The following is a 24,563-nucleotide window of genomic DNA, read 5'->3' as shown; positions in this document are numbered from 1 at the left end:
ATCTTTTGATTTAGAGGCCAGGTATCCTATTTAAGGATGTTAGTGGTTTAAAAAAAGTCTTTAGTAGAATGTAGTCAAAAAAAAAAAAAAAAAAAAAAAATCTGGTAAAAAAACCCTTTTTTTCAATTTCTTTGCTGCTATTTAGTCGTCTTTTTGTAATTAAAAAAAAAAAACAGTCTGACATTTGTACAGTAGATTCAATTTGTGTTTGTGATTTTCTGGCTCTTTAAGGGCGTGCTGCTTTATCATCGTGGCTCTTTTAGTGAGATAGATAGACAGCCCTGGTTTAAATCAAGCAAGAATTACAAGCGTAAAACAACTGCGATTGGTTAAATTCCCTATGGGATTCGGGGTTTCACATTTATGTCAAATTAATCAGTAATCTCCTATTGCCAAAGAAAATAACCTTCAAACAGAGTTTAGTTTACTGCAGTACACTGCACTTAAATGCTTTTTTGGGGCACATTAAACCGTTAACCACAGCACACGTTGAAGGCATAAATACTATCATTATTTGAACAATTCCTCTAAAATACAGTTGCGCTGATCTTCTAAGCATTCTCTGATGCTCGGCGCTCATGTTCGCCATACAGTCTGCTTTTCTTTTTCGTGTGATGAAACAGAGAATGGCTTATTACTAAATTATTCAAAACAGATGTAAAAATCGTGTTACTGTGAAAAGAATGTGACAGCCATTGTTTAGAAATTTGTTTCACAGAGCGATAAAATAAATTAATTTACACTGAGGAAAATGGCAAAATCGCGCGCTGTCGTTCCAGGCGGCATTACATTCTTGACCCCTTGCTAGTGACACACACAAGACTCTTCTGCAACATACCTCTACCGGGCTAGGGCTATAAGGGAGTGATACTTTCACAGTCATTTCTTGTCGACCTTCTACTCCCAGCCACCCCCCACACCCCCACCCCCTGCAAATGAAAGGTACACGTGAACAAGAAGGGCTTCGGACGCCGGTGGAGTCTTTTCTTATTGCTTTTGCTCAGTGCTCAGAAAGGTGGGTGTGGAGGGGGACAAACCTCAGTAGTTTCCAAGCTCAGCTGCTCCGCGATGTTGGTTGCCAGGCAGTTATCACAGTGGCTGTGACGATTGCAGTGACTGTTGCTCTAAATCAGAAATCCAGCATCCATCCCTCTCCTCACTTCGTCTTCGCAGATTAAAGTCTTCAGTACTATGTGCATTTCCTGTCTCCGTCTCTCTGTCTTTCAACGCCGTTTTCTACTGAATGCCTATTGCTCGCGACTCGTTGCTGGCTCCTGTCTTCTTGTACAACACCTGAAATTTGTCTGGCTATCAGCGGTGGAGTAAACGCTGTACTGTAGGTGAACATGACCACAGCAAAGGAGAAAGCACCAGCAAAAACAGCGCACCAGCAAGAGCAGGTATCGCTGTTGTTTTATTTCATTTCAGTTTAAATGTAAGCTACATGATTTTGAATGTTGTGCACGGCAGGTAATTTAATCTGACAGAGTACAATGTGTATGCACTCTTTTTGACCGTAAGTACACAGTTGAAATTTATATTTCTACCGCGTTTTATGAACGTTATCAGTGCATCCCCCTTGCTTACTTAAGACAACCTCTAAGTACTGCCATTAATAGTATCATGTATTAATATCATTTAATTGTGGTGTGGGCACACGATAAGTCGTGGAAGAGGCAGTGAGCGTGGGAATTATGAAGTAACGTTGCTTAGCCAATACGTTTAAGTCACCTCTTTTCTTACATTTATTGGACACGAGGCTCTGTATTCGCTGTCAAATGTGTGGTTACCCGGCAAGCTTAACACACTGCTGTATTGCATTAAGTGCAGTTATATTTATGACTTGTATGATGAAGGTTCGCATTGGAGGTAAAGTTATAAATGATACCTTTGAGGAAGGCTTGGGGCGTCTGATTGTATTCATGTCATATACTCACTGTAGACTAAAATAGCTCCCATGACCTTGTTATCCATTCTTTAGCAGATGATGTATGTATTACGAGGGCTGTGACACAGACTCAGCGACACTGCATTACTTTCAAGAATGTGCGCGAAGCAAATGTTTACAAAGGACTTTACCTTACCTAGTTTGTAAAGGTCCTTGCGTGTAATGTTATTGAAACATTTAATAACGCACTGTAAAGTAGCCTGTGCGTATATATATATATATATATATATATATATATATATATATATATATATATATATATATATATATATATATAATGTGCTACCTAAAACAACAGTAACAGTTAATATGGACAGTCAACAAAGTAAACCACAACAAATATAAGTTTAAAAAATAAAATATAAAAAATACATGTGCCATTTCTTTTTGTATTATGTATAAATATAACATTTTATACAGACATTTGTGCACTTTTATAGTATACTGTAATCCACCCATGCATTGGACCGGGTATAACCCTTGATATGAAACCATCCACCCATGCATTGGACCTGGTATAACCCTTGATATGAAACCATCCACCCATGCATTGGACCTGGTATAACCCTTGATATGAAACCATCCACCCATGCATTAGACTGGCTATAACCCTTGATATGAAACCATCCACCCATGCATTGGACCTGGTATAACTCTTGATATGAAACCACCCACCCATGCATTGGACCGGCTATAACCCTTGATATGACAGAACTAGAAAAGAGAAACTAGCAATAGAAATTACTTTTGAAATGGTACCTACATATATGACATGGATTTTAATATAAGATATCATTTAATAAAATGTGTGATTTTTTCCTGCAATGTCTGCTATTAATTTTATTTTGCTGAGCAGAGTTCAACATTAGATCTCATTTTATGAAATGGCGACATTGTTATGCTACCACTTCAAGTTCCGCTGCTATTCACAGGTACCTGTCTTCTTTTGCAGATTGAAAGCTTTTGAATTGTTTTGTGAGTTTGGAGTTCAGTAAAATATCTTTACAGATTGATTGAAGAGTGATCAGTTTCAGACAGCAAAAATACCACCCGTTGCATCTTAGAGACAACTAAGTAGTGTGTGATTGCTGTCTGTAATCTCAGTGAAATTGAAAAGAGAGACCGCAGTGGCTGGCGGCACTGGATTGCTATTTTATTATATTGTTTTATTGTTATTTTTTTCTTTTGAAGCAGTTGCTTTTGTCAGAAAGGATAGTGAATATCCATTTCTTCTTCATCCCTGAGGATAACATTTCTGTTTGATTCAAAGGCTTTTCCAGTTGCACAGTTAGCAGACACTCACAATCTCCTTTGTATTCATTTAACTGGGAATGAGGTCACAGAGGACACAGCAGGCAGAGACAGTGTTGCTGTTGCTCGAAGCCAGCTTGATATATCTGTTTCAGCTTTAGGTTTGAATGGCAGTTTCCATAGAACTTGTTTTTTCTTTGTCAGTGCTTAGGCAAGCTGTACAGCAAGTTCAGCATTGCCAATCTGGACAGGTCCAGCAACCCAGTTACTAAAACCCTGGCACAGAGAAGAGTTCAGCACTGCCAATCTGGACAGCTCCAGCAACCCAGTTACTAAAACCCTGACACAGAGAAGAGTTCAGCACTGCCAATCTGGACAGCTCCAGCAACCCAGTTACTAAAACCCAGGAACAGAGAAGAGTTCAGCACTGCCAAACTGGACAGCTCCAGCAACCCAATTACTAAAACCCAGGAACAGAGAAGAGTTCAGCACTGCCAATCTGGACAGCTCCAGCAACCCAGTTACTAAAACCCAGGCACAGAGAAGAGTTGGCAATTTCATTGAAGTGGCAATACATGTCTGTGAATTAGACTGTGAATTGTTTTGCTAATGCACAAGATGGGAGATGAAATGCTCATAGCACACAAATTAAAATGTTACTGGAAATATAGAAATGGCTTTAAGGTTGTTGGAATCAAATACATGCTACCTGTAGTATAACAATTTCATGCAAGTCTCAGGTAGGCAATATACAGATTTTTATTTTGTCCTTTTTAAAAGTTTGATTTAGGTGAGATGGGATTGTTGTTTTGTCATTTTGATGTGTAGGAGCGCTCTTGTGTTAATAAGGCATGTTCAAAATGTAGTAGACCCCAAATTTTCTCAGTTCCATTTAGATCAGTAAGTCTGAAGAAAGGGTACAAACCCAGCAGCGATGTTATCTAGAGCAGTTTAAACAGAATTTGAATCAACATTATTTATTTTACAAAATATAATGAAAAGTAAAAACAAAATTCTAGCATTTGTCTACATTGTACTTGGGATGTAGAACTATGTTCTCTTAAGTGTAGTTCTGGCCTTTTAAACCTGCATATTTTCATAAGCTATTCATCAGTCCAGGAATGGATCTTTGTTATGACACAAGTACTTAATAATGTTAAAAAGCTATTTTATGAACAGAACAGACATTTACCTAGAAATTGTTTCTGTTTCTGATATCTTTAAAACAAAAAGCGTTGATTTTTACACTCCTGTATTGTCGTGTGGGCACACGAGTTGACAAAGGAAATTGAAAGATGCATTTTGTGGTTACTGATTTATAAATGTTTTATACATAAACTGGCTGAACCAAATGAAAATTCCTAAATGTAACGAACTACTCTAGAAAGTTCAATTAGCGCTTAAAATGAGTCATCTATCACAGATTTGTTTTTTGTAGAGAATGTGTTGGCTGCTGGCATCGTATAGAATTGAGTTAAGGGGTCATGTGTTACCTACTCAAACCCTTTTTGATATCCAGATGTAGGTTTTTTGACTTGAAGAATGAGATGCAGAAGGGTGTGTAGTTCTTTATGAAAACTTCCCAAGGCTATTACCAGGAACGTAGTTGGTTTAAAAAAAATAATAATTTACTGATGATTTTGGTGGAATCTTATCTCAGTTGCAGATATTCTCATTAAAGATGTTATTTCAGTCAATATTAAATTGTAGTGTATTGTAAGAATAAATACGTTAGCAGACATGTGTCTGAATCTATTGACAGTGCCATTTGAACTGTTTGCCTGAATTTGATTAAGCTACAGCAGCTCGTTGAAGCCATAAAAAAAAAAAAAATCTTCGTTATGTTGTGATCACAAGCTCATTTGTCTCAGGATCTCGATATCTCAATATTACCATTCCGTTATCTCGTGATCACAAGATAATTTATCTCAGGATCTCGATATTATCATTCTGTTATCTCGTGATCACAAGATAATTTATCTTAAGATCTCGATATTATCATTCTGTTATCTCGTGATCACAAGATCATTTATCTGAGGATCTCGATATTACCATTCCGTTATCTCATGACCACAAACTAATTTATCTCGATATTACCATTCCGTTATCTCTTGATCACAAGCTCATTTATCTCAGGATCTCGATATTACCATTCCATTATCTTATGATCACAAGCTGATTTCCATTACACGAGAGTAGATGTTAAAACTTCATGCTGATATGAACTCGGCTCTCGCCAAGATAAGCACCAACTAAGACGTAGCTTTACAGTAAACTAATGTGATACATATGTGTCTCCATCCATTTACGTTTCTTTCCATATGATGATGTAGATATCCTTCTGTCTGGTGTTAATGGCTGAAGTGTAATGCTGACTCCAGGGATCAGCTTATTTTGCCTCCCTGGTGCATCAGCACATACAGCGGCTGCGATGCTGGCTCCGGGGATCAACCACAGTGCGGCCTCCCCAGCGCATCAGCATGACAACCGTCTGGATTGAGCTAAGTAGGGTACATCTCTGGGGTCTTCAAGTGGGCACCTTCCATCCTCAGTGTTTCGTCGACTAGCACACGACACCTCAAGATGGCTCGACGGTGATTCTGGCGTCCCAGCATCACCCCCCCTCCGTCCCCCACTCTACTCAGCCCAGCTTACTTACCTGTACATCAGCGTTTCTTTCTTTCTATTGTGCTTGAGATACCCAGCCAGAATCTTTCCGTCTCAACCACAGCCAGTTGCTGCTCCTCTCTGCTGCTTTAGATAAGTTCTTCACTGTGCGATGCAACTCTTGGCCACTGAATCCAACGTCTCTGAGAAACCGGGTTGTAGAGTGTGCCACAAATCCTCGACAACCCACTTCCACTGGGTAAACCCGGACTCTCCATCCTCACTGTTCCGCTTCAGTGGCTAGTTGAGCATAACGCAGTTTCTTCCTCTCATACGCCTCATCTACAGCATCCTCCCATGGCACTGTTAACTCTATCAGGTGAACAAGGCGTGCTGATCCAGACCACAAGACAATATCTGGTCGAAGGTTAGTGGTGGCAATCTCAGGTGGAAAAATAAGCTGTTGACTAACATCTGCCAGCATTTTCCAGTCTCTAGCAGCTTACAGTTTTCCTGGGCTAGGATTGGTTTTAACACCTTTTCTTGAAGGTTGCTCTCCTGGGCGGAGGAATGTTGTCTTTTGTGTGTAATGTTTTGATATAACAGGTGGCAACTTATTGGTCATGTTACGCTTGTCTTCCAATGCTAAGGCCAAACATCGCAGCACCTGGTCATGGCGCCAAGTAAACCATCCTTGGCTAAGAGCCACCTTACATCCTGTCATAATGTGCCTTAATGTTGCAGGTGATGAACACAAAGGACATGAGGGATCCTCTCCTACCCAGAGGTTTACGTTCTGTGGTGATGGGAGAACATCATATGTTGACCTGATGAGGAAACTGATCCTACTCTGTTTCATTGACCATAGGTCTTGCCAGCCAATCTTGCGTTGTTCCACACTCTCCCATCTCATCCATTCTCCCTGCTTGGCCTGGGAAATGGCCTTTATACACCTCATCCTCTCCTCCTGCTTTTGCACCTCGTTGACTACCAGATTCCTCCTTTGAGCTGGGGCTGCCTTGTGCCATGTAGGAGGAGCTGAACTGAGACCAAGACCCCCTCTTCCATGCTGAACTTGCCCCATGATATCACCAATTCGAAGGGCAGCCTTTGCATCTTCCACAGCTTTCTTTGCCGCCCACTTTCTTCCAGTTTTCAACACAGGTGCTACCTCCCTTACGCATTTGTCGCATGACTCTACTAATGTCATTTCCAGTCTGACCTTGGCACACTTAAACTCCTCGGTAAGAGCGGAGAGTAGCTGCAGTATTCCTTTACCATAAAGTCCCACTCTGCTGAGGCAGCGTGGAACTCCCAACCATTTCCTGATATATGAACTGATTAAAGCTTTCAGCTTCTCTACTGTTGTCAAAGAAACCTCGTACACAGTCAGTGGCCACAGCAACCTCGGCAGTAGACCAAACTGAAAGCACCAGAGTTTTAGTTTGCCTGGTAGAGCGCAGATGTCTATGCTCTTCAACCCTTCCACTGCTTGTTGTCTAACTTCTCCCACACGAACTGTGTCCTTTAGATCCCCGTCGTACCATCTCCCAAGACTCTTCACTGGCTTCTCAGACACTGTTGGTATTGCCTCACCATTAATGAAGAATGTTTTATCTACTACTTTGCCTTTAATTATAGAGATGCTCCTTGATTTAGTGGGCTTGAATTGCATTCGTGCCTATTCAATGTTATTGGTTAATTTGCCCAATAATCGATTAGTGCAGGCTACTGTTGTAGTCATGGTTGTCATGTCATCCATGTATGCTTGAATTGGTGGTAGTCGCATTCCAGAAGCCAAGCGCGCTCCTCCTACTACCCATTTGATGCCCTAATGATTACTTCCATTGCCATGGTAAAAGCCAGTGGAGAAATGGTGCATCCTGCCATTATTCCAACCTCTAGGCATTGCCATGTAGTGCTGAATTCTGAAGTTGAAAAACTAAATTGCAAATCTCCAAAGTAGGCTTTCACTAAATCTGTTATTGTCATCGGTACACTGAAAAAATCAAATGCTGCCCAAAGTAGTTCATGTGGCACTGAACCATATGCATTAGCCAAATCCAGGAATGTCACATGGAGCTCCTTCCTCTCCTTTTTAGCTGATTGAATTTGTTGCCAGATCACATTGATGTGTTCTAAGCATCCTGGGAAACCTGGAATGCCCGCTTTTTGTATTGAAGTGTCAATGAAGCAGTTCTTTAATAAGTTGACAATCTCTGAGCAATAATGCTGAAGATGCCACTTTCATCAATTTCCACAGAATTCGTAGAACTCCTGAAGCACTCTTGTACACTCTGTACGGAACTCTATTAGGCCCTGGAGATGATGAAGCCCTTGCTTTTTTCACAGCTTGCTCTACTTCTTTCCACTTAGGTGCACAGTCCTCCATTTGGTATTCTGGTGGATTGATAGGTGGGATGTCTGACGGAATTGACATAGGCTCCTGCCTTTTTGAATCTGTATGTGTTTCCTCCAAATATCTCTCCAGCTCAACCCTAGATGCTTTTAATGTGCCATTCTTCTCACTGGTGAATAACTTCTTTACAAATTTGAATGGGTCTTTATAAAAGTTAGCTCTCGCACGCTCCTTCTTTTTGTAGCGTTTCCGTAGGCGCTCAGCTCTGCGCAATGTTGCAAGCTTATCTTTTATGACCCTTTGTAAGAGATTGAGTCCCTCCTTCTGACTTTGTACTGCTCTTCTCCATTGCTTCCTCAGCTGTCTCCTTTCTCTAACTAAGCGTTCAATCTTCTGCTGCCGTCTAGACTTTCCAGGAATAGTTTGTACTTTCTCCTTCCTTTTTTTCAACTCCAAACCTCTCACTTCCATATGCGTAGATGATGTCCCCAAATTTATCCAGCTTCTTTTCAACTGTTCCACTTAATCTTTCCAATGTCGTTTTCTCACAAGCTCTTGGCCATTTAACTCCAGGCTTGTGCCCGTTGAGGTTCTTTTCTCTCTTATGCTGGTTTGTCTGACCGGGTTCACAAGGATCATTAGGTTCATCACTAACTGTGTCCACGCAAGTCCTCCTCACGTCTATGACAGGGGTGCTGATAGCCTGCAAACTGTGGTTTGCTTCCTGTCGCTGGATTTCATTCAACTGACTTGACTGAATTCGTAAGAAGTACTGATCAATACGAGGCCCTTGTCCCTTCTCCCTCAAGCATTTCATTCTCCCTTGATGAATCTTCAAACCCCTGACCGTTGTCGCCTTGCTCCAGCCGCAGACACAAACCTGGAGTTCCATGTCTTTGCTAATTGCAGATCTTGAACTAGTCTTTTGTGAAGTACTCTCCATACTCATATCCGTTTCCGTTCCTAAGTCGTTAACCGTGTTGTCCAACGTTGAGTCATCTTCCATCCCAGCTCTCACAGACTCTAGGGGTATTTTTCTCTTTAATTTCTTAGAAGCCTTGGGCGGGTGTCTCCAGCATCCTGTAAACACAGAGCTGGATACTGCCGACAAGGGTAGCTAACCCTTACCAGCCCAATGGGGTCTCTTTCCTCCTGTCAGCTGTCTTTCCAGGCTGTCACAAGGTCTTTCCCTTGTTGCCAGCTGCACTATTCACAGCAGTCACTGGACGTATCCAGATCTTTATGATTTCCATTACACGAGAGTAGATGTTAAAACTTCATGCTGATTTGAACTCGGCTCTCGCCAGGATAAGCACCAGCTAAGACATAGCTATACAGTAAACTAATGTGATCCACATTTATCTCAGGATCTCGATATTACCATTCCGTTATCTCTTGATCACAAGCTCATTTATCTCAGGATCTCGATATTACCATTCTGTTATCTCTTGATCACAAGCTCATTTATCTAATCACTTTTGTTTTCCTGAGATAATTACATTTATCTTGAGATCTCGACAAAATGACTTGTACTGTCAAAATCCTGAGATAAATGATCTCAGGAAAAGTGAAGACTTCGGTTTTCTCGACATCTTGAGATAAATGATCTTGTGATCACGAGGTAACAGAATGGTAATATCAAGATCCTGAGATAAATGATCTTGTGATCACGAGGTAACAGAATGGTAATATCGAGATCCTGAGATAAATGATCTTGTGATCACGAGGTAACAGAATGGTAATATCGAGATCCTGAGATAAATGATCTTGTGATCACGAGGTAACAGAATGGTAATATCGAGATCCTGAGATAAATGATCTTGTGATCACGAGGTAACAGAATGGTAATATCGAGATCCTGAGATAAATGATCTTGTGATCACGAGGTAACAGAATGGTAATATCGAGATCCTGAGATAAATGATCTTGTGATCACAAGGTAACAGAATGGTAATATCGAGATCCTGAGATACGAAGATTTTTTTTCTGATGCCCTCAATGACCCGCCATATTAAGCTAAGCTAAGTTAGTCAAAATGATATGAAACTTTTTTTGTCCCCCACAGGACTGACACCTTTATGGCTTAACGATTGTAATCGTGAAGAGGATCATTGCTCTCATAGAAAATGCATTTAAATGATCATTGCTTGAAATAAGACAGCTGTTTGTTATATACTGCTGAAATGCTGAATATTTGAATGGAGAGATCAAAGAGTTCATGTACAACATTTTCTCCCAGTATTACAAGTAACTTAAAAAGGAATTGTTTAGCGGTTCACTTTTTTGTAGTTCTTAAATTATGAATATTAAAGCAACAGCTGCATGTAACATATGGGATATGATGTACTATACTGCTTATCATTCAGGTACTTACCATGTGGTAAAGTAGAGTTGTGCAATGACCATGTGGTACAGTAGAGTTGTGCAATGACCATGTGGTACAGTAGAGTTGTGCAATGACCATGTGGTACAGTAGAGTTGTGCAATGACCATGTGGTACAGTAGAGTTGTACAATGACCATGTGGTAAAGTAGAGTTGTGCAATGACCATGTGGTACAGTAGAGTTGTGCAATGACCATGTGGTACAGTAGAGTTGTACAATGACCATGTGGTACAGTAGAGTTGTACAATGACCATGTGGTACAGTAGAGTTGTACAATGACCATGTGGTACAGTAAAGTTGTACAATGACCATGTGGTACAATAGAGTTATACAATGACCATGTGGTACAGTAGAGTTGTACAATGATGTGCACTGCTGTTGCATAAAGACGGGTATTCTGTAGTGCACACAATGCAGTAGCATGCATATAGTACTTCTCATCTGGTTGGCCTCTATGGGCCCTATTAAAAACATATAAAGGACTGTTTAAAGGACATTTTATATTAAGGACTTGTTCATTTTAAGCACATTTTGATTAATTAAATCAAATTTGCAGATCATAAAACCTGTTTTAAAAAGTTAAATTATTATATTCAAATTTTTAAAAGCACTGTTTATTCTAAGATAATGTTTATAAACTTTATCCTTCAAAAACAATCCATTAAGTTTAGTGAATAGGGCATTGTATTTCATTAATAAAAACACTTCATTGATTGGTTTAATAGGGTTAGCAGCAGGGTTGGTCGTGTTCTGAAGTGGCTCCGGTAGCTCAGTTTCAGCTCCAGGCTGGCTACAGAGCTGATGGAGACCCCCTGCTCCAACTCCAGGCTGGCTCCAGAGCTGACGGAGACCCCCTGCTCCAGCTCCAGGCTGGCTCCAGAGCTGATGGAGACCCCCTGCTCTAGCTCCAGACTGGCTCCAGCAGCCCCTGCTCCAACTCTAGTGACTATCATAGAAACTTCCTATTTTGATTATTTTTAATTATTATTATTGTTCAATTGGGTCTGCAGCCCGCAAAGTGGGGAGCGGATACTAAAATCATGCTTTAATTTTACACTCCATAACGCAAACTAAGTAGGTTTTGGAGGTTTGTCAAACAGGTAGATTAAGGCATATACAAGGATCATGGGAAACATTTGACTTTTGACCTCCAGGTCAAGGTCATAGAATATCAAACTGATTCTGTGTTTTTTACCATTTCACGACAGCAATAGAACAGAACAGATGATCAGATTTTCACGTTTGATGTAAATCCATTATTCAAAAAACACTTATCCAGCAATGACCTCCTAAAGATTCAAATATATTGACAAGAGTTCATTGTGCAAACAGTGTTTTTATTTGGTACCAGAATATAATCACTTTTTGAATATGGCTAATTGAAACTAAAAATAAAAACTTGCAATGGCCATCTTGAAGAGCTTATGTGGTAAATGAATTAATTATTTTCAGATCTAACTTTTATGTACAGTATTTCCAATATTTGTTTTGCAGATTTTTATATACAAAAGCCTTTTTTTAAAATTCCATGATTACTTAATATTTATATAATATTCCCAATAATTCTAGGAGAGTTTTAACATTTTGACACCTGTAGTTTGTAATTATTATTATTATTATTATTATTATTATTATTTTTATTATTATTATTATTATTATTATTATTATTATTATTATTATTATTATTATTATTCGTTTTTATGGTAAATATTGGTAAAGTCTTGGTGTAATAATAATATACAACACAGTTAACTGTAGAGTAAAATCTCTCTCTCTCTCTCTCTCTCTCTCTCTTTATATATATACATATAATTGAGTGCTGGGACTAATATCCGATTATTATTATTTTTTAACATCTATTTGAAGGGGAAAAAATGTCTGTGTCAGTCAGAAATTACACAGTTGACAGAAATTAGAACTACGTATCACAACCTGTCTTGTCTTGCACAGATTTACCACCTTGCCAGAAGCTGGCAACAGTTTCTAAATTATCAATAGGAAAAATAGTACTGTGTGGGATTTCTATTTCTATATATACATAGAAAAAAACAGATCAGCTGTCAAAAAAACAACTGCCCACGCAAGCTGCAAATACTGATCTCTTCACACATGTGAAGTTGCAATGGCAGACATTATTAAAAATATGCATTGTCTACTTTATGTTTTTACCTGATATGCACACAAGATTACTTTTTTATCTTTTAACTGGAAAGACTGTAGGCATCCTTCATTTTGTAATTAATTCACAAGGGTAAAGACAGGCCTTTCTTCTGGGATATATTTCAACTTTAATAGTGTTACATAGAATGGCTTTGATAACATTTTACAAATAAATATTCAAATACATGTCTGAAACCTGAACAGATATCTGAACATGACAATACCATGTTTGTTCAGCAGTATAATAAATACATGTTACAGTATCTAGTATGTCTTATGATATGTATTATTATAATATACATTATACATTTCATTTAATGGTCTGTCTGTCACACACGACATTGTGAACATGATAACAGCCTTGATTTAGTACCAATCTTCATCAAGATTTTATTTTATTATTCGATCCTAGACTCCTGTGTGTTTCGGGTTGCATTTGACTACAATCTTTCACGCCCTGTCCTCTTACTGCATGATTATGAGGACCCTCTCTATATGCCTGCACTGGGTTTTATAAAAGGTAATGGCTGCAGATGCTGGAATACAAGGTTCTCGTTGATAATTTTGGACGACTCCTTATATTAGTAAAAATATTATGGACATTAAAGTACTTCTGTATTTACATTTAGTTATTTGATAAACTTATTTATTTGGTTCATTCAGATGTTTGAACTGAATAATACGAAGGATTATTTAAATGTGAATGGCAGGAAATAGTGGAGCTGCTTCGAAACCTCAGCTGGAGTGCTCCATGTTCTGGAGCAGCTCCAGTGACCCAGCTCCTGCTCCAGCTCTGCTCTGGCATCCCCAACTCCAGCTCCAGCTTTTCTCCGGCTCTAGCTCCACTCCACCTCCAGCAGCTCCAGCTCCAGCATCCCCAGCTGCAGCTCCAGCTCTGCTCCAGCTCCATCTCTGCTCCGGCCCAAGCATCCCCACCTCCAGCTCCAGCTCTGTTCCGGCTCCAGCATCCCCACCTGCAGCTCCAGCTCTACTCCGGCTCCAGCTCTTCTCCAGCTTCAGCTCCAGCTTCAGCTCCAGATCCAGCTCCAGATCCAGCTCCAGCATCCCTAGCTCCAGCATCCCCAGCTCCAGCTCCAGCTCTGCTCTGGCTCCAGCATCCCCAGCTCCAGCTCCAGCTCTGCTCCAGCTCCAGCTCTAGTCCTGCTCCGGCTCCAGAGCTCAGCTCAGAAAACTGGCAAGATCTGCTCCGGCTCCAGGAACATAGCCAACCCTAGTTAGCAGTCCATTGCCTGTGGGTTGATGGTTTGTCTGACATGGGTACCCATGATGTACATGTCAAGAATATACAGATTTCCAAACACAACCTTCAATCCACATTGTATATTACAGCACACCACTGTGATATTTAGGCATGTGCCTTGTTTTTGATTAACTGAGCGTGATTTGCAATAAAAAGTCATTTTGCGATTTTCAACATTTTTTGCAATAATGAATGTCTTTCTCTCAATGACTTTACACAATTTCATTATAGGAATTAGGTCCAGAATATTAACAGAATCATATCACTGACAGTCCCCATGTGGGTGTTGACTGGGGCCGGGATTCTGTTTTGGCTTTTCATCTGGTTCCCAACTTCTAGGTTTTGGGTGCCATTGCCATGCCACTCAACAACCTCTCTGTGGATTGAATCAGATGTACTGCTCTGGCTAAGTTATGTATTCATTTAACCAGAACACCCTCACATTACACTCACAAGCCACATACACCACAACCAAACAAGCCACATGCCCGTCAACAAAACATGCATTATAGTAACGGGCTGTAATAAGGAGGCTGTGTGGTCCAGCAGGAGGCTGTGTGGAACAGTAGGAGGCTGTGTGGTCCAGTGGTTAAAGAAAAGGGCTTGTAACCAGGAGGTCCTCGGTTCAAATCCCACCTCAGCTACTGACTCATTGTGTGACCCTGAGCAAGTCACTTAACCTCCTTGTGCTCTGTCTTTCGGGTGAGACGTTGTTGTAAGTGACTCTGCAGCTGATGCATAGTTCACACACCCTAGTCTCTGTAAGTCGCCTTGGATAAAGGCGTCTGCTAAATAAACAAATAATGTAATAGCCTGGCACACTAAACTAGAACTTGCTGTAATGCAATGCTGGGCTTCCAGATAGTACGTCGGCTCAGGAAGAAGAGCTCATTCTGTGAGGATTCTTGCCAGCGAAGCATCTTGATCAGCAAGCACATGACAGCATACTCTCCTTGGATTTGAGATGGTGGTTATAATTCACGTTATGCACCAGGAAAGCCATGTTAATAGAGACATTCTTTTTTTAAAAGAGGTTGTCACAGCCATCCCTTTTTTCCTCAGAAATCAATGCGTTTCCAATTATTACAACAATAACTACTGCGTGTAATAAATTGCATTGCTATAACTGCTGTCTTATTTGAAATACTGAAGGCGTAATTTATTTAAGCAGGTCCAGCTGGTCAGAGCTTTCCCTTGTTAGACAGAACTGTAATAAAAGACACTGTCAATTATTATTTGTTTATTTAGCAGATGCCTTTATCCAAGGCAACTTACAGAGACTAGGGTGTGTGAACTATGCATCAGCTGCAGAGTCACTTACAATTACGTCTCACCCGAAAGACGGAGCACAAGGAGGTTAAGTGACTTGCTCAGGGTCACACAGTGAGTCAGTGGCTAAGGGGGATTTGAACCGGGGACCTCCTGGTTACAAGCCCTTTTCTTTAACCACTGTACCACACAGCCTCACTATGCTAACAGTATAGTTCACCCCCCCAGGTAAGTTGTGTGATTGATGAGTTTTCTCAGATGTGTTCATGTATATCTGAACTGTGTTGCAGGAATATAACTACCTCCCAACCTTACTGCGCATCTTCCTGTAGCATAAAAGACTTTTAACACAAAGCGAGTCGTGTCAAAGGCTGCATGTACACCTCCTCCACATGCTTGTTTTTAATGAGACTGTACATCTAATGAAGTCTGTAAGTCTCACCACTTCGAGAAAGGGTTTCTATTTTTCTGTGGGCGTCCAGTGTAAATTTATTTATTTAACCAATACATATGAAAAATGTACATCCATGTGGCAATTGGTGTTTTTTTTGTGCGTGTTTTTTTTTTTTTTTACCATTTTCAAAACTAAACTCTTTTTTTTGGTTTCAGTAACTACATTTCAGGCCGTATTCAAAAAGTGTTTACCAGCTGTTTAACTTTTTCATCCAAAACATACATAACGAAGCATGTCTATCAAAAAAAGAAAGGTATACAAACTGCAACCCTCGAAAAAATGTAAAAGAATGCCAATAAAACAAGCACATTATCAAAGTCCAGTAGATGGAAGCACTCCTAGTCGTCTGTCTCAGCCATCGATTCTGCAAGTCAGCAAACAGAACACGGATCACATAATGGACTCATGTTTTTGAATACTGTACTGTAGCAGCACACTGTAATGAATGGAAAGGAATGTGTTATACCCATATAGATACACAGCGTCATGGTTGTATCATTCTGAAATTGGAAATTGACTGTAGGGCTAAAAAAATAAAAAATAAATTAAAGAAAGATTTACCTGCCTACCCTATTTTTATCAGAGCGTTACCGGAAACACTGGTAGTTTTTTTTTGTTTAGCCTAAAGGACAAAGAGTCAGTGTGCTGTTTATATTTCTGAAAGAAGAGTACAAAGCAAAGAAATTAAACATTTATTAGCAAGCTCAGGGGAAATGACCGAATCGAAATAGCAGACATGCAATGGCGCCTGGTCCAAAAATACTGAGCATATTTGCACAGCACAGCATTTATCTTTTATGTGGCTGTGGCAATGTGTCCCGCCCCTGCGTGCATTTCTGTGTTGTATGTTGCATGTGGTGTGTTAACGTTGGTGTATAGGCATTGGTACACGGGATATAAATGGGTCTGTGTTTCACGTGTGATTTTTATTTAGGCACGGGATTGCACATCACTTCACGTGCATTTAAAGTATGTAATATGTTAGCACAAGGTTGCACATAATTAATTCACATGCTGGGATTCAAGTGAATAATTAATTAGTAATTGAATCCCAGCACAACAGTATATATAGGTGCACGTTTCACTCACTCGGGGTTGTGTGTTCGGTGAGTGGAGAACGGGAGAGAGAAGGAGAAATAAAAAGATAACAATTGCTATTGCGTGCTGGTAGGACCAGCACGATACTTGTTTGTTTATTTAAACTCACCGTGTTTGTGTGTCTGTCCGTCCACCGTTTGTTAATGTTAGGCCGTTTTGTTTGTCTATTTATTTTGGCGTAAAGTGCCCTGTCCTGTCTTCTGTTTGTTTAAACCTTTTATTTATAATAAACCGCGCAACAACGCTTTCATTCATTATTTTCACTCGCTGTGCTGTGTGTTCATTTCTGGTCTGAGGTTATCACTAAAGCCAGCCTGTCACAGTGGCATTTATCTTTTAGGTGATAGATAGATAGAAAGGCTTGCAAAACTGGATACATGGAAAACTCATAATAGTAACTCAGAAGTAACATATTCATATTTGTATTGTATACTTTTCTAATACCATATGCATTTCAAGTGTATTTTTACTTATCTGCAAGTTGGTAGTTTTATCATAATATAGTAATACAGTATATATATATTTTTTATTCTAATATGAGATGCTTTTCAAATTTTCCACTTTTCAACACCTGTGCACAGGTACATTCACTGTTTTTCTTCATGGATGAAGGTACTGTAGGGCCACTGGCTAAGATTACTTTATTTAGCAATGCCACCAGGTTTTAGTACAATACTAACAATGTATATTATCCAGGACAGATTCCCAAAACTAACTGAAAACCAAGACAACAACATGTCTGGGTATTTTTCAGCAAATATTAGCTTGCAAATATTTAAGAACTTCTGGTACAATATTTGTCCTGTTGCCACCGCGATGGACATATGGTATTTGGAGTTATGGTTTATCATTGAAATGAGAACACAAGGATGCTGAAAGATTTGCAGCAGCAGTGTAATACACGCACCAAACCAATGCAAACATGTACAGCTTGAATTTAACTTCTAGCTGTAGTTCCAGTCTAGGTCAAAGTTCCGTTCAGTTGTTATAAAGTAAAATAAACTTTTCAAGGTCACAAATGATCAGTTTTTAAGTGCCATACCTTAGTGGTTCTCTATCAGAGTCGAGTGCACTGTGTGCATTCTTGTTGTTTAAAGAAAGAATAGAAAACCTCATTCAATTCTCTACTGGCTGTGGACCACACACTAATCTTAATTTCGTAAAAGGAGAGCTGTAGTCAGGATGGGAACTGCATGGAAGCTGTCAAGTCAATGAAAAGTAATGAAGTATAAACGTCCCAGCATCACCCAGTCCTTGTCTCTGTAGAGCTCCTGTCATCACCACTCTTATCAAGTCAGCCAGCCAGCAGATGCGAAAATAGCATAATGTATTAAACAGTGGCACTACACATTTGGCTTGACAATGAACACGGACATCTGGTCAGGAGGTAATAGAAATAATAAAGTCTTGGAGCTTGGGAAGTACATTGAAAAACCTGTAGAAGATAACCTACATACACAAAAAACGGTTGGGATATTTAAAAAAACAAACAAAAAAAACCAAACCCCAGCTGTTTGGGATTTTAATTCCAGGTGTTAATTTAACCTTATCATGAAAACTTGGCTAGGTTACCGGTATACCGACACACACTCATACTCTGCTGAGGCTTGGGAAGATGCATAGGGTAGCAACATACTTGAAATTGGTGCTGATGATAAACTGAAATATCATTTGAAATGGTCTTAAACCCATTTTATTCAATCCCCTCAGTACTTTTTTAATCTTACTGAATGTAGATTTGCCCTTCAGTGTAGAATTAGGTGCAGCAGGAGCTTCTCTAAGACAGGTGTTATTAATAAGGTGTTATTGTCACTCTATAAGCCAGCCCTGGAAGCCAAGCACTTTGCATGCAACAGTGGAGTGCTGCACTTTAGGCACCAATTACTATAGTGGGTGTATGGACTAGGTAATGATAACCATCCAACTGTAGCATTGGGGTGGCTGTATAAAGAGGAGTCTTACTGTTTCAAGGGCTTCACTGTAGTAATTAAAATGCAGAGACAAGGTACATCTATTGAAATGTATGAAAGGTATTACCATAGTCTAGACTTTAATATAATCAGCCTGCTTTCTACCTTAAACAGCAGGTACAGAAGTACAGTGAGGCTTTTTAATCCAGTGGTTTGAATGAAGTATTCCTTCATTTCTTATTCGATTTTGACATTTAATTGGTGTTTTTTTTTCCCCATTCAGAAATAAATTGTGCTAATGATGGAGTAAATAGCTTTGAGAAATGTTTTGGTAAATGTCGTGTGGAGCATTAGATCTGAAATCAAATCTATAAATCGAACCAAGTGAAGATGCAGCAATAAACAGCATCAATCTATGTAGTCATTACTTTAGTGTCACAAAGACGGCCAGAGTGGGTGGCGTCAGACCAGAAAACAGGAACACAAACAGACAGAGAGGTGGGGTTTTGGTGAGGCTGAACGCGTGATCGCGTTCAGCATTTAATAAACAGAACAGAAAATAAAAGGTTTGAACAGACAAAAACACGGGACACGGCACTACACGCCAAAATAAAAAGACAAACAAAACGACTAGACACTAACACACAGGTGAAACGGAGACGAACAAACACGGTGAGAATACACTTATTATATTTATAATTACGCTTTTACTCCTTCTCTCTCACCCGTTCTCCACTCTCTGAACACCTAACCCTGAGTGCAAGAAATGTGTGTCTATATATACTATTGTGCTGGGATTCAATTACTAATTAATTATTCACTTGAATCCCAGCACGTGAATTAATTCTGTGCAACCCCGTGCTCACATATTACATTTAACCAGCACGTGAAGTGATTTGTGCTCTCCTCGTGCCTAAATACAAATCTACACTTTTTAAATACACGTGAAACACAGACCCGTTTATATCCCGTGTACCAATCTATACACCAACATTAACATACGCACGCATACATACAACACACACAGGGGGGGCACTTTGCCACATATACCCCCCCTTGTGCAACGCACACATGGCCTCAACGGCCACCTCCCCCCTTAAATACCCAGCAGTCCAGGCAAAAGTCTCGGGCTGGGAAGGGAGGCTTCAGTGGGCCCATGGCTGGAAATGCTGTCAGCTCCCCTGCCGGTAGTGGCACGGCTGACAGCATGCTGGTCCCGTCCTGCAGCGAAAAAGCTGCGGGGGCAGGTGGTCCCCCGACCTCCCCCTTCTTCATAGCCGGCAGCTCCCTCCTGTGGGGCTCCGGCCACAAGAACTCCTGCAGCGAAACTGCTGCTGGGGAAAGTGGTCTCCAGACCTCCTCCCCCTTCTTCGTGGCCGGCAGCTCCCCTTTCTGGGGCTCCGGCCACCGTACTCCCTGCGGAGGTACGGGCAGCAGAGGCAGCTCCAGCTCCTCTGCTCCTGGCGGTGGTGGAGGCAGAGGCAGCTCCAGCTCCTCTGCTCCTGGCGGTGGTGGAGGCAGAGGCAGCTCCAGCTCCTCTGCTCCTTGCGGTGGTGGTGGCGGAGGCAGAGGCAGCTCCTGCTCCTCTGCTCCTTGCGGTGGTGGTGGTGGAGGCAGAGGCAGCTCCAGCTCCTCTGCTCCTGGCGGTGGTGGAGGCAGAGGCAGCTCCAGCTCCTCTGCTCCTGGCGGTGGTGGAGGCAGAGGCAGCTCCAGCTCCTCTCCCTCGGGTGGTGGTGGAGGCAGAGGCAGCTCCTGCTCCTCTCCCTCGGGTGGTGGTGGAGGCGCTGCCGGCTCCTCCGACAGCGGGGGTAGGGCTGGTGGCGCTGCCGGCTCCTCCGACAGCGGGGGTAGAGCTGGTGGCGGGCGTCTCCGCTGGGCTCCCTTCAGCAGCAAAACAGCGGCTGCTGTGGAGCCTGAGCTTCACGCCCTCGTCCCTCCCAAAAAAAAATAGGGGTTTGGGCCTTCAGCTCCTCCCCTCCGGACACAGGACGCACCGACCCCTCCCTCTCGGGCCGTGGACGCACCGACTCCTCCCTCTCGGGCCGTGGACGCACCGACTCCTCCCTCTCGGGCCGTGGACGCACCGACTCCTCCCTCTTGGGACGTGGACGCACCGACTCCTCCCTCTTGGGACGTGGACGTTCGGGCTCCTCCCACTCGGGCTGTGGACGTTCGGGCTCCTCCCACTCGGGCTGTGGACGTTCGGGCTCCTCCCACTCGGGCTGTGGACGTTCGGGCTCCTCCCACTCAGGCGCAGGACGTTCGGGCTCCTCCCACTCAGGCGCAGGACGTTCGGGCTCCTCCCACTCAGGCGCAGGACGTTCGGGCTCCTCCTCCCCTGGCTCCTGCTCTGGGCAGTCCTCGTCCTCATGCCCATATGCAATGCACATGGTGCACCACCTTGGCTCCCTCTGCTTCCTCCTCATTTTTCCCCCTCTCTGCCTCCTTCTGCTCACCTTCCTCCTTTGGGCTGGTTCCTCCTCCTCTTCCTGGAAGGGGCAGACAGCCACCGTGTGCCCATACACCCCGCAGGCAAGGCACCAACCTTGGTCCTCCAACCTGCCGAGGAGATCCTCCAGCTCACTGCAGCCGTCTCTCCAGTTCCAGCCTTCCATTTTTTTTTATTTTTTTTTTTTTATTTACTTTTCCACAAAAAAAAACAACTGCGGTTCCCGCTCTGGCCTGAGCCCTGGAGGCGCTGTTGTCCCGGTTCTGACACCACGTGTCACAAAGACGGCCAGAGTGGGTGGCGTCAGACCAGAAAACAGGAACACAAACAGACAGAGAGGTGGGGTTTTGGTGAGGCTGAACGCGTGATCGCGTTCAGCATTTAATAAACAGAACAGAAAATAAAAGGTTTGAACAGACAAAAACACGGGACACGGCACTACACGCCAAAATAAAAAGACAAACAAAACGACTAGACACTAACACACAGGTGAAACGGAGACGAACAAACACGGTGAGAATACACTTATTATATTTATAATTACGCTTTTACTCCTTCTCTCTCACCCGTTCTCCACTCTCTGAACACCTAACCCTGAGTGCAAGAAATGTGTGTCTATATATACTATTGTGCTGGGATTCAATTACTAATTAATTATTCACTTGAATCCCAGCACGTGAATTAATTCTGTGCAACCCCGTGCTCACATATTACATTTAACCAGCACGTGAAGTGATTTGTGCTCTCCTCGTGCCTAAATACAAATCTACACTTTTTAAATACACGTGAAACACAGACCCGTTTATATCCCGTGTACCAATCTATACACCAACATTAACATACGCACGCATACATTCAACACACACAGGGGGGGCACTTTGCCACATTTAGTCATTGCTGACACAGTAGGTGGAACTGTGACACTAGCTTTGGCTATTAAAGATTGTGTTATCTTTTGATTGCAGCATATTAAAATTGTTTTTTGTTACCTTGTAGGTTTGCTGGTACACAGCAGAACCAGTGTACCAGAACAAATTCGATTTTAATATCATGCTTTACATTGTAGACGTTTTCTTCATTCAGATCAGCCTTACGGATTACACAGGTTTATAATGCTTTTAAAATGATACTATACCCAAGATCATAAACACAGCCAGTAGTCATTTTACAGCTAACACCCTCTCAATATAACATTATTTAACACATTGTCCAGGGAAATGGGAATAGGTCATTTCTTCAGTGCATTAGCCAGAACTCAGAAACTACATTTGATCACATTTAAAGTGATGGAAGTTCTTGAAAACATGAAAATTAACCTGAAAAAGAAAACCTTTTGAGAAAGATGAAATGTTTTCTCTTAAAGAGAGTACATGGTTTCAAATGCATTTACTTCTTTTTCTTGTACAAATCTGCTCAATATAACATTGATTCAACAGCTGTAATCTACCACCTTCACCCAGTTTAGCACCAGTATGCACTGTAACTAAAACATAAAGACATTACATTAAAGAGTAAAGAAAAATAGCATTATACGTACCCACGTGTTGCTACAACTGTTCCAATAATGTTCCTGTAATTTGTCTTTTCATTGTTAACATCCTGACAACTTTTTATACTTATAGCTTTAAAGTCTGTTTCAAAGCTCTTTTCGAAATGGCCGCTCTGGTGCACTGGGGGTTGAGATCTGTCCTCTAAATCACTGCAGGAAGAGGGATTTAAAAATAAATGACAAGTGCTCTGGCTTTGCTTTTCTGTACCACATCATGGATCATTATTGCTGTGTTACCTGTTTGACAATGTGGGCAATAATCCTTACACTATCAGTGAACTATAGCGAGGATTTTGAAAAGTTTTGAAACAGACTTTAAACAACACGTAGCAACACGTGGAGATGTGTAAGGCTATATTTTTGGGAACCCCCTGCTTCCTCTTTAAACAGTATATAATAAGGAGTGCTGTTATTTCTAGCAGAGAATGCTGTTCTCATGTATAGTCTAAATTGCATCACGGGCACAGTTATTACTGACATTCACCAATTGTTTTGTCATATTCCTTACATTCAGTTTGTTAAACTACTTTTCCTAAGGGCTTTTAAAAATGTTCTTGAGCTGTCAGCTGTATGACAGTGGTGTGTGTGTGGAATGCACTTTGACTAGACATGGTTTCCACTGTGAAGCTTTTGTACAAGGGTCTTTTATTTCAGTAACATTATTGAGCAGGTGCTCTTTGGGTTTAATACTACTTGCATTATAATTGCCTCATCCAGTGTTCTGTACAAATGTCAAACTGCTTCTTCTCAAGTTACCTAATTATGCAAATAAACGTTTCATCACCTTTTTAATGTGGCGGTTACAGATACGAGTAAAATATAAAACAAAGCGTTATTGTACTCGTCACAAAGAAGTCCGTATTTTCAGTGTGTCTTTATTGTCTTTCAGGTTGCATTTAAAGTAGAAAAAGAGGAGAATTAACTGCATGGAATACAGTCAAAATGAAACACCTCATCTAATTGTGTGTCACTAAATCTTCCTGATGATTTTAGTTCTTTTTCATTGTTTGTATTTATCGTTTTAGCTCTGCAGCACCATCTGTGCTGGATAGCCTCCTTGCCTAGGCGCTGTGGAACTTCACTGGAAGTTGCTACAATTAGAATTGACAAAAAATATATATATTAAAAGAAAGACGATAGAGTAATGTTTGTGAAACATTGGGGTTATTTTCAAGCATTGTAGTTGACTGCTAACATTAATACTCAGAGTGCTTACATGTGCATATTACACTCTGAGAATATCTGTAAGAGGACACACAAATAATCTGAAACGGTGCAGATTCAGCAGCAGTAAACAGTGACTCTTGCATCCCCTTTACACTTAAAAAGAACATTAAACTAGAAGAAATGCTCTTGGGAACCTCTCGCATGAACAATGATTACTGTAGTTGGGATGCAGTTTGGTTTGGATCACAGTTGAATCTGCTTTTCTGCGTTGGTTGGAACGGAACTAAATTGCAGCCTGTGTTATGAATGGTTTCCCATTAGGGTAGTGGAAGTCTCGATATACACACACACATTCAGCATTGCCTTTTCCCTGCTCTTCATTTTAAGAGCTAGTCAACATTGTTAGCTTTAAAACTATTATTTAATAACCCCAGCGCCAGGGGGCTTGCAGTCAGTGCTACTTTTTATTCTTATGTGAACACACCACTTAATATGACTAATCAGATTGTACTAATTGGCAAACCTTGAAACCAGTTTATTGCATTCGGCTCTTTTAAAATAAGGCACACTTCCAATGTTTTTTACAATTATAAAATTATAGATATAATATAATTTAAAGATGAAAAGCGCTGTGCTTGGAGCAGCTACACTCGCTTTAGTAACACAACATTAAAGAAATAGAACATTGATGAGAAAC

At 41.1% G+C, this 24,563-nt stretch overlaps 1 protein-coding gene across 5 annotated transcripts in view; it reads left to right on the top strand.

Annotated features, from left to right (window-relative positions):
• LOC117400354 (dipeptidyl aminopeptidase-like protein 6) overlaps positions 1–24,563 on the top strand; it is a 279,665-nt gene that overhangs the window by 140,490 nt on the left and 114,612 nt on the right. The window contains exon 1 of one of the 5 annotated variants that reach the window (XM_034000188.3): positions 994–1,400. The exons of the other annotated variants lie outside the window; for them this stretch is intronic. Coding sequence (XP_033856079.1) covers positions 1,347–1,400 — 54 coding nt within the window. The 5' untranslated portion in view covers positions 994–1,346. Of the gene's footprint in view, positions 1–993; positions 1,401–24,563 lie in introns of those variants that run through there. 5 annotated transcript variants of the gene reach the window in all.

This window comes from Acipenser ruthenus, chromosome 4, assembly GCF_902713425.1.
Source record: "Acipenser ruthenus chromosome 4, fAciRut3.2 maternal haplotype, whole genome shotgun sequence".
Classification (NCBI taxonomy): Eukaryota; Metazoa; Chordata; class Actinopteri; order Acipenseriformes; family Acipenseridae; genus Acipenser; species Acipenser ruthenus.
This window is presented reverse-complemented; position numbering and strand designations above follow the sequence as displayed.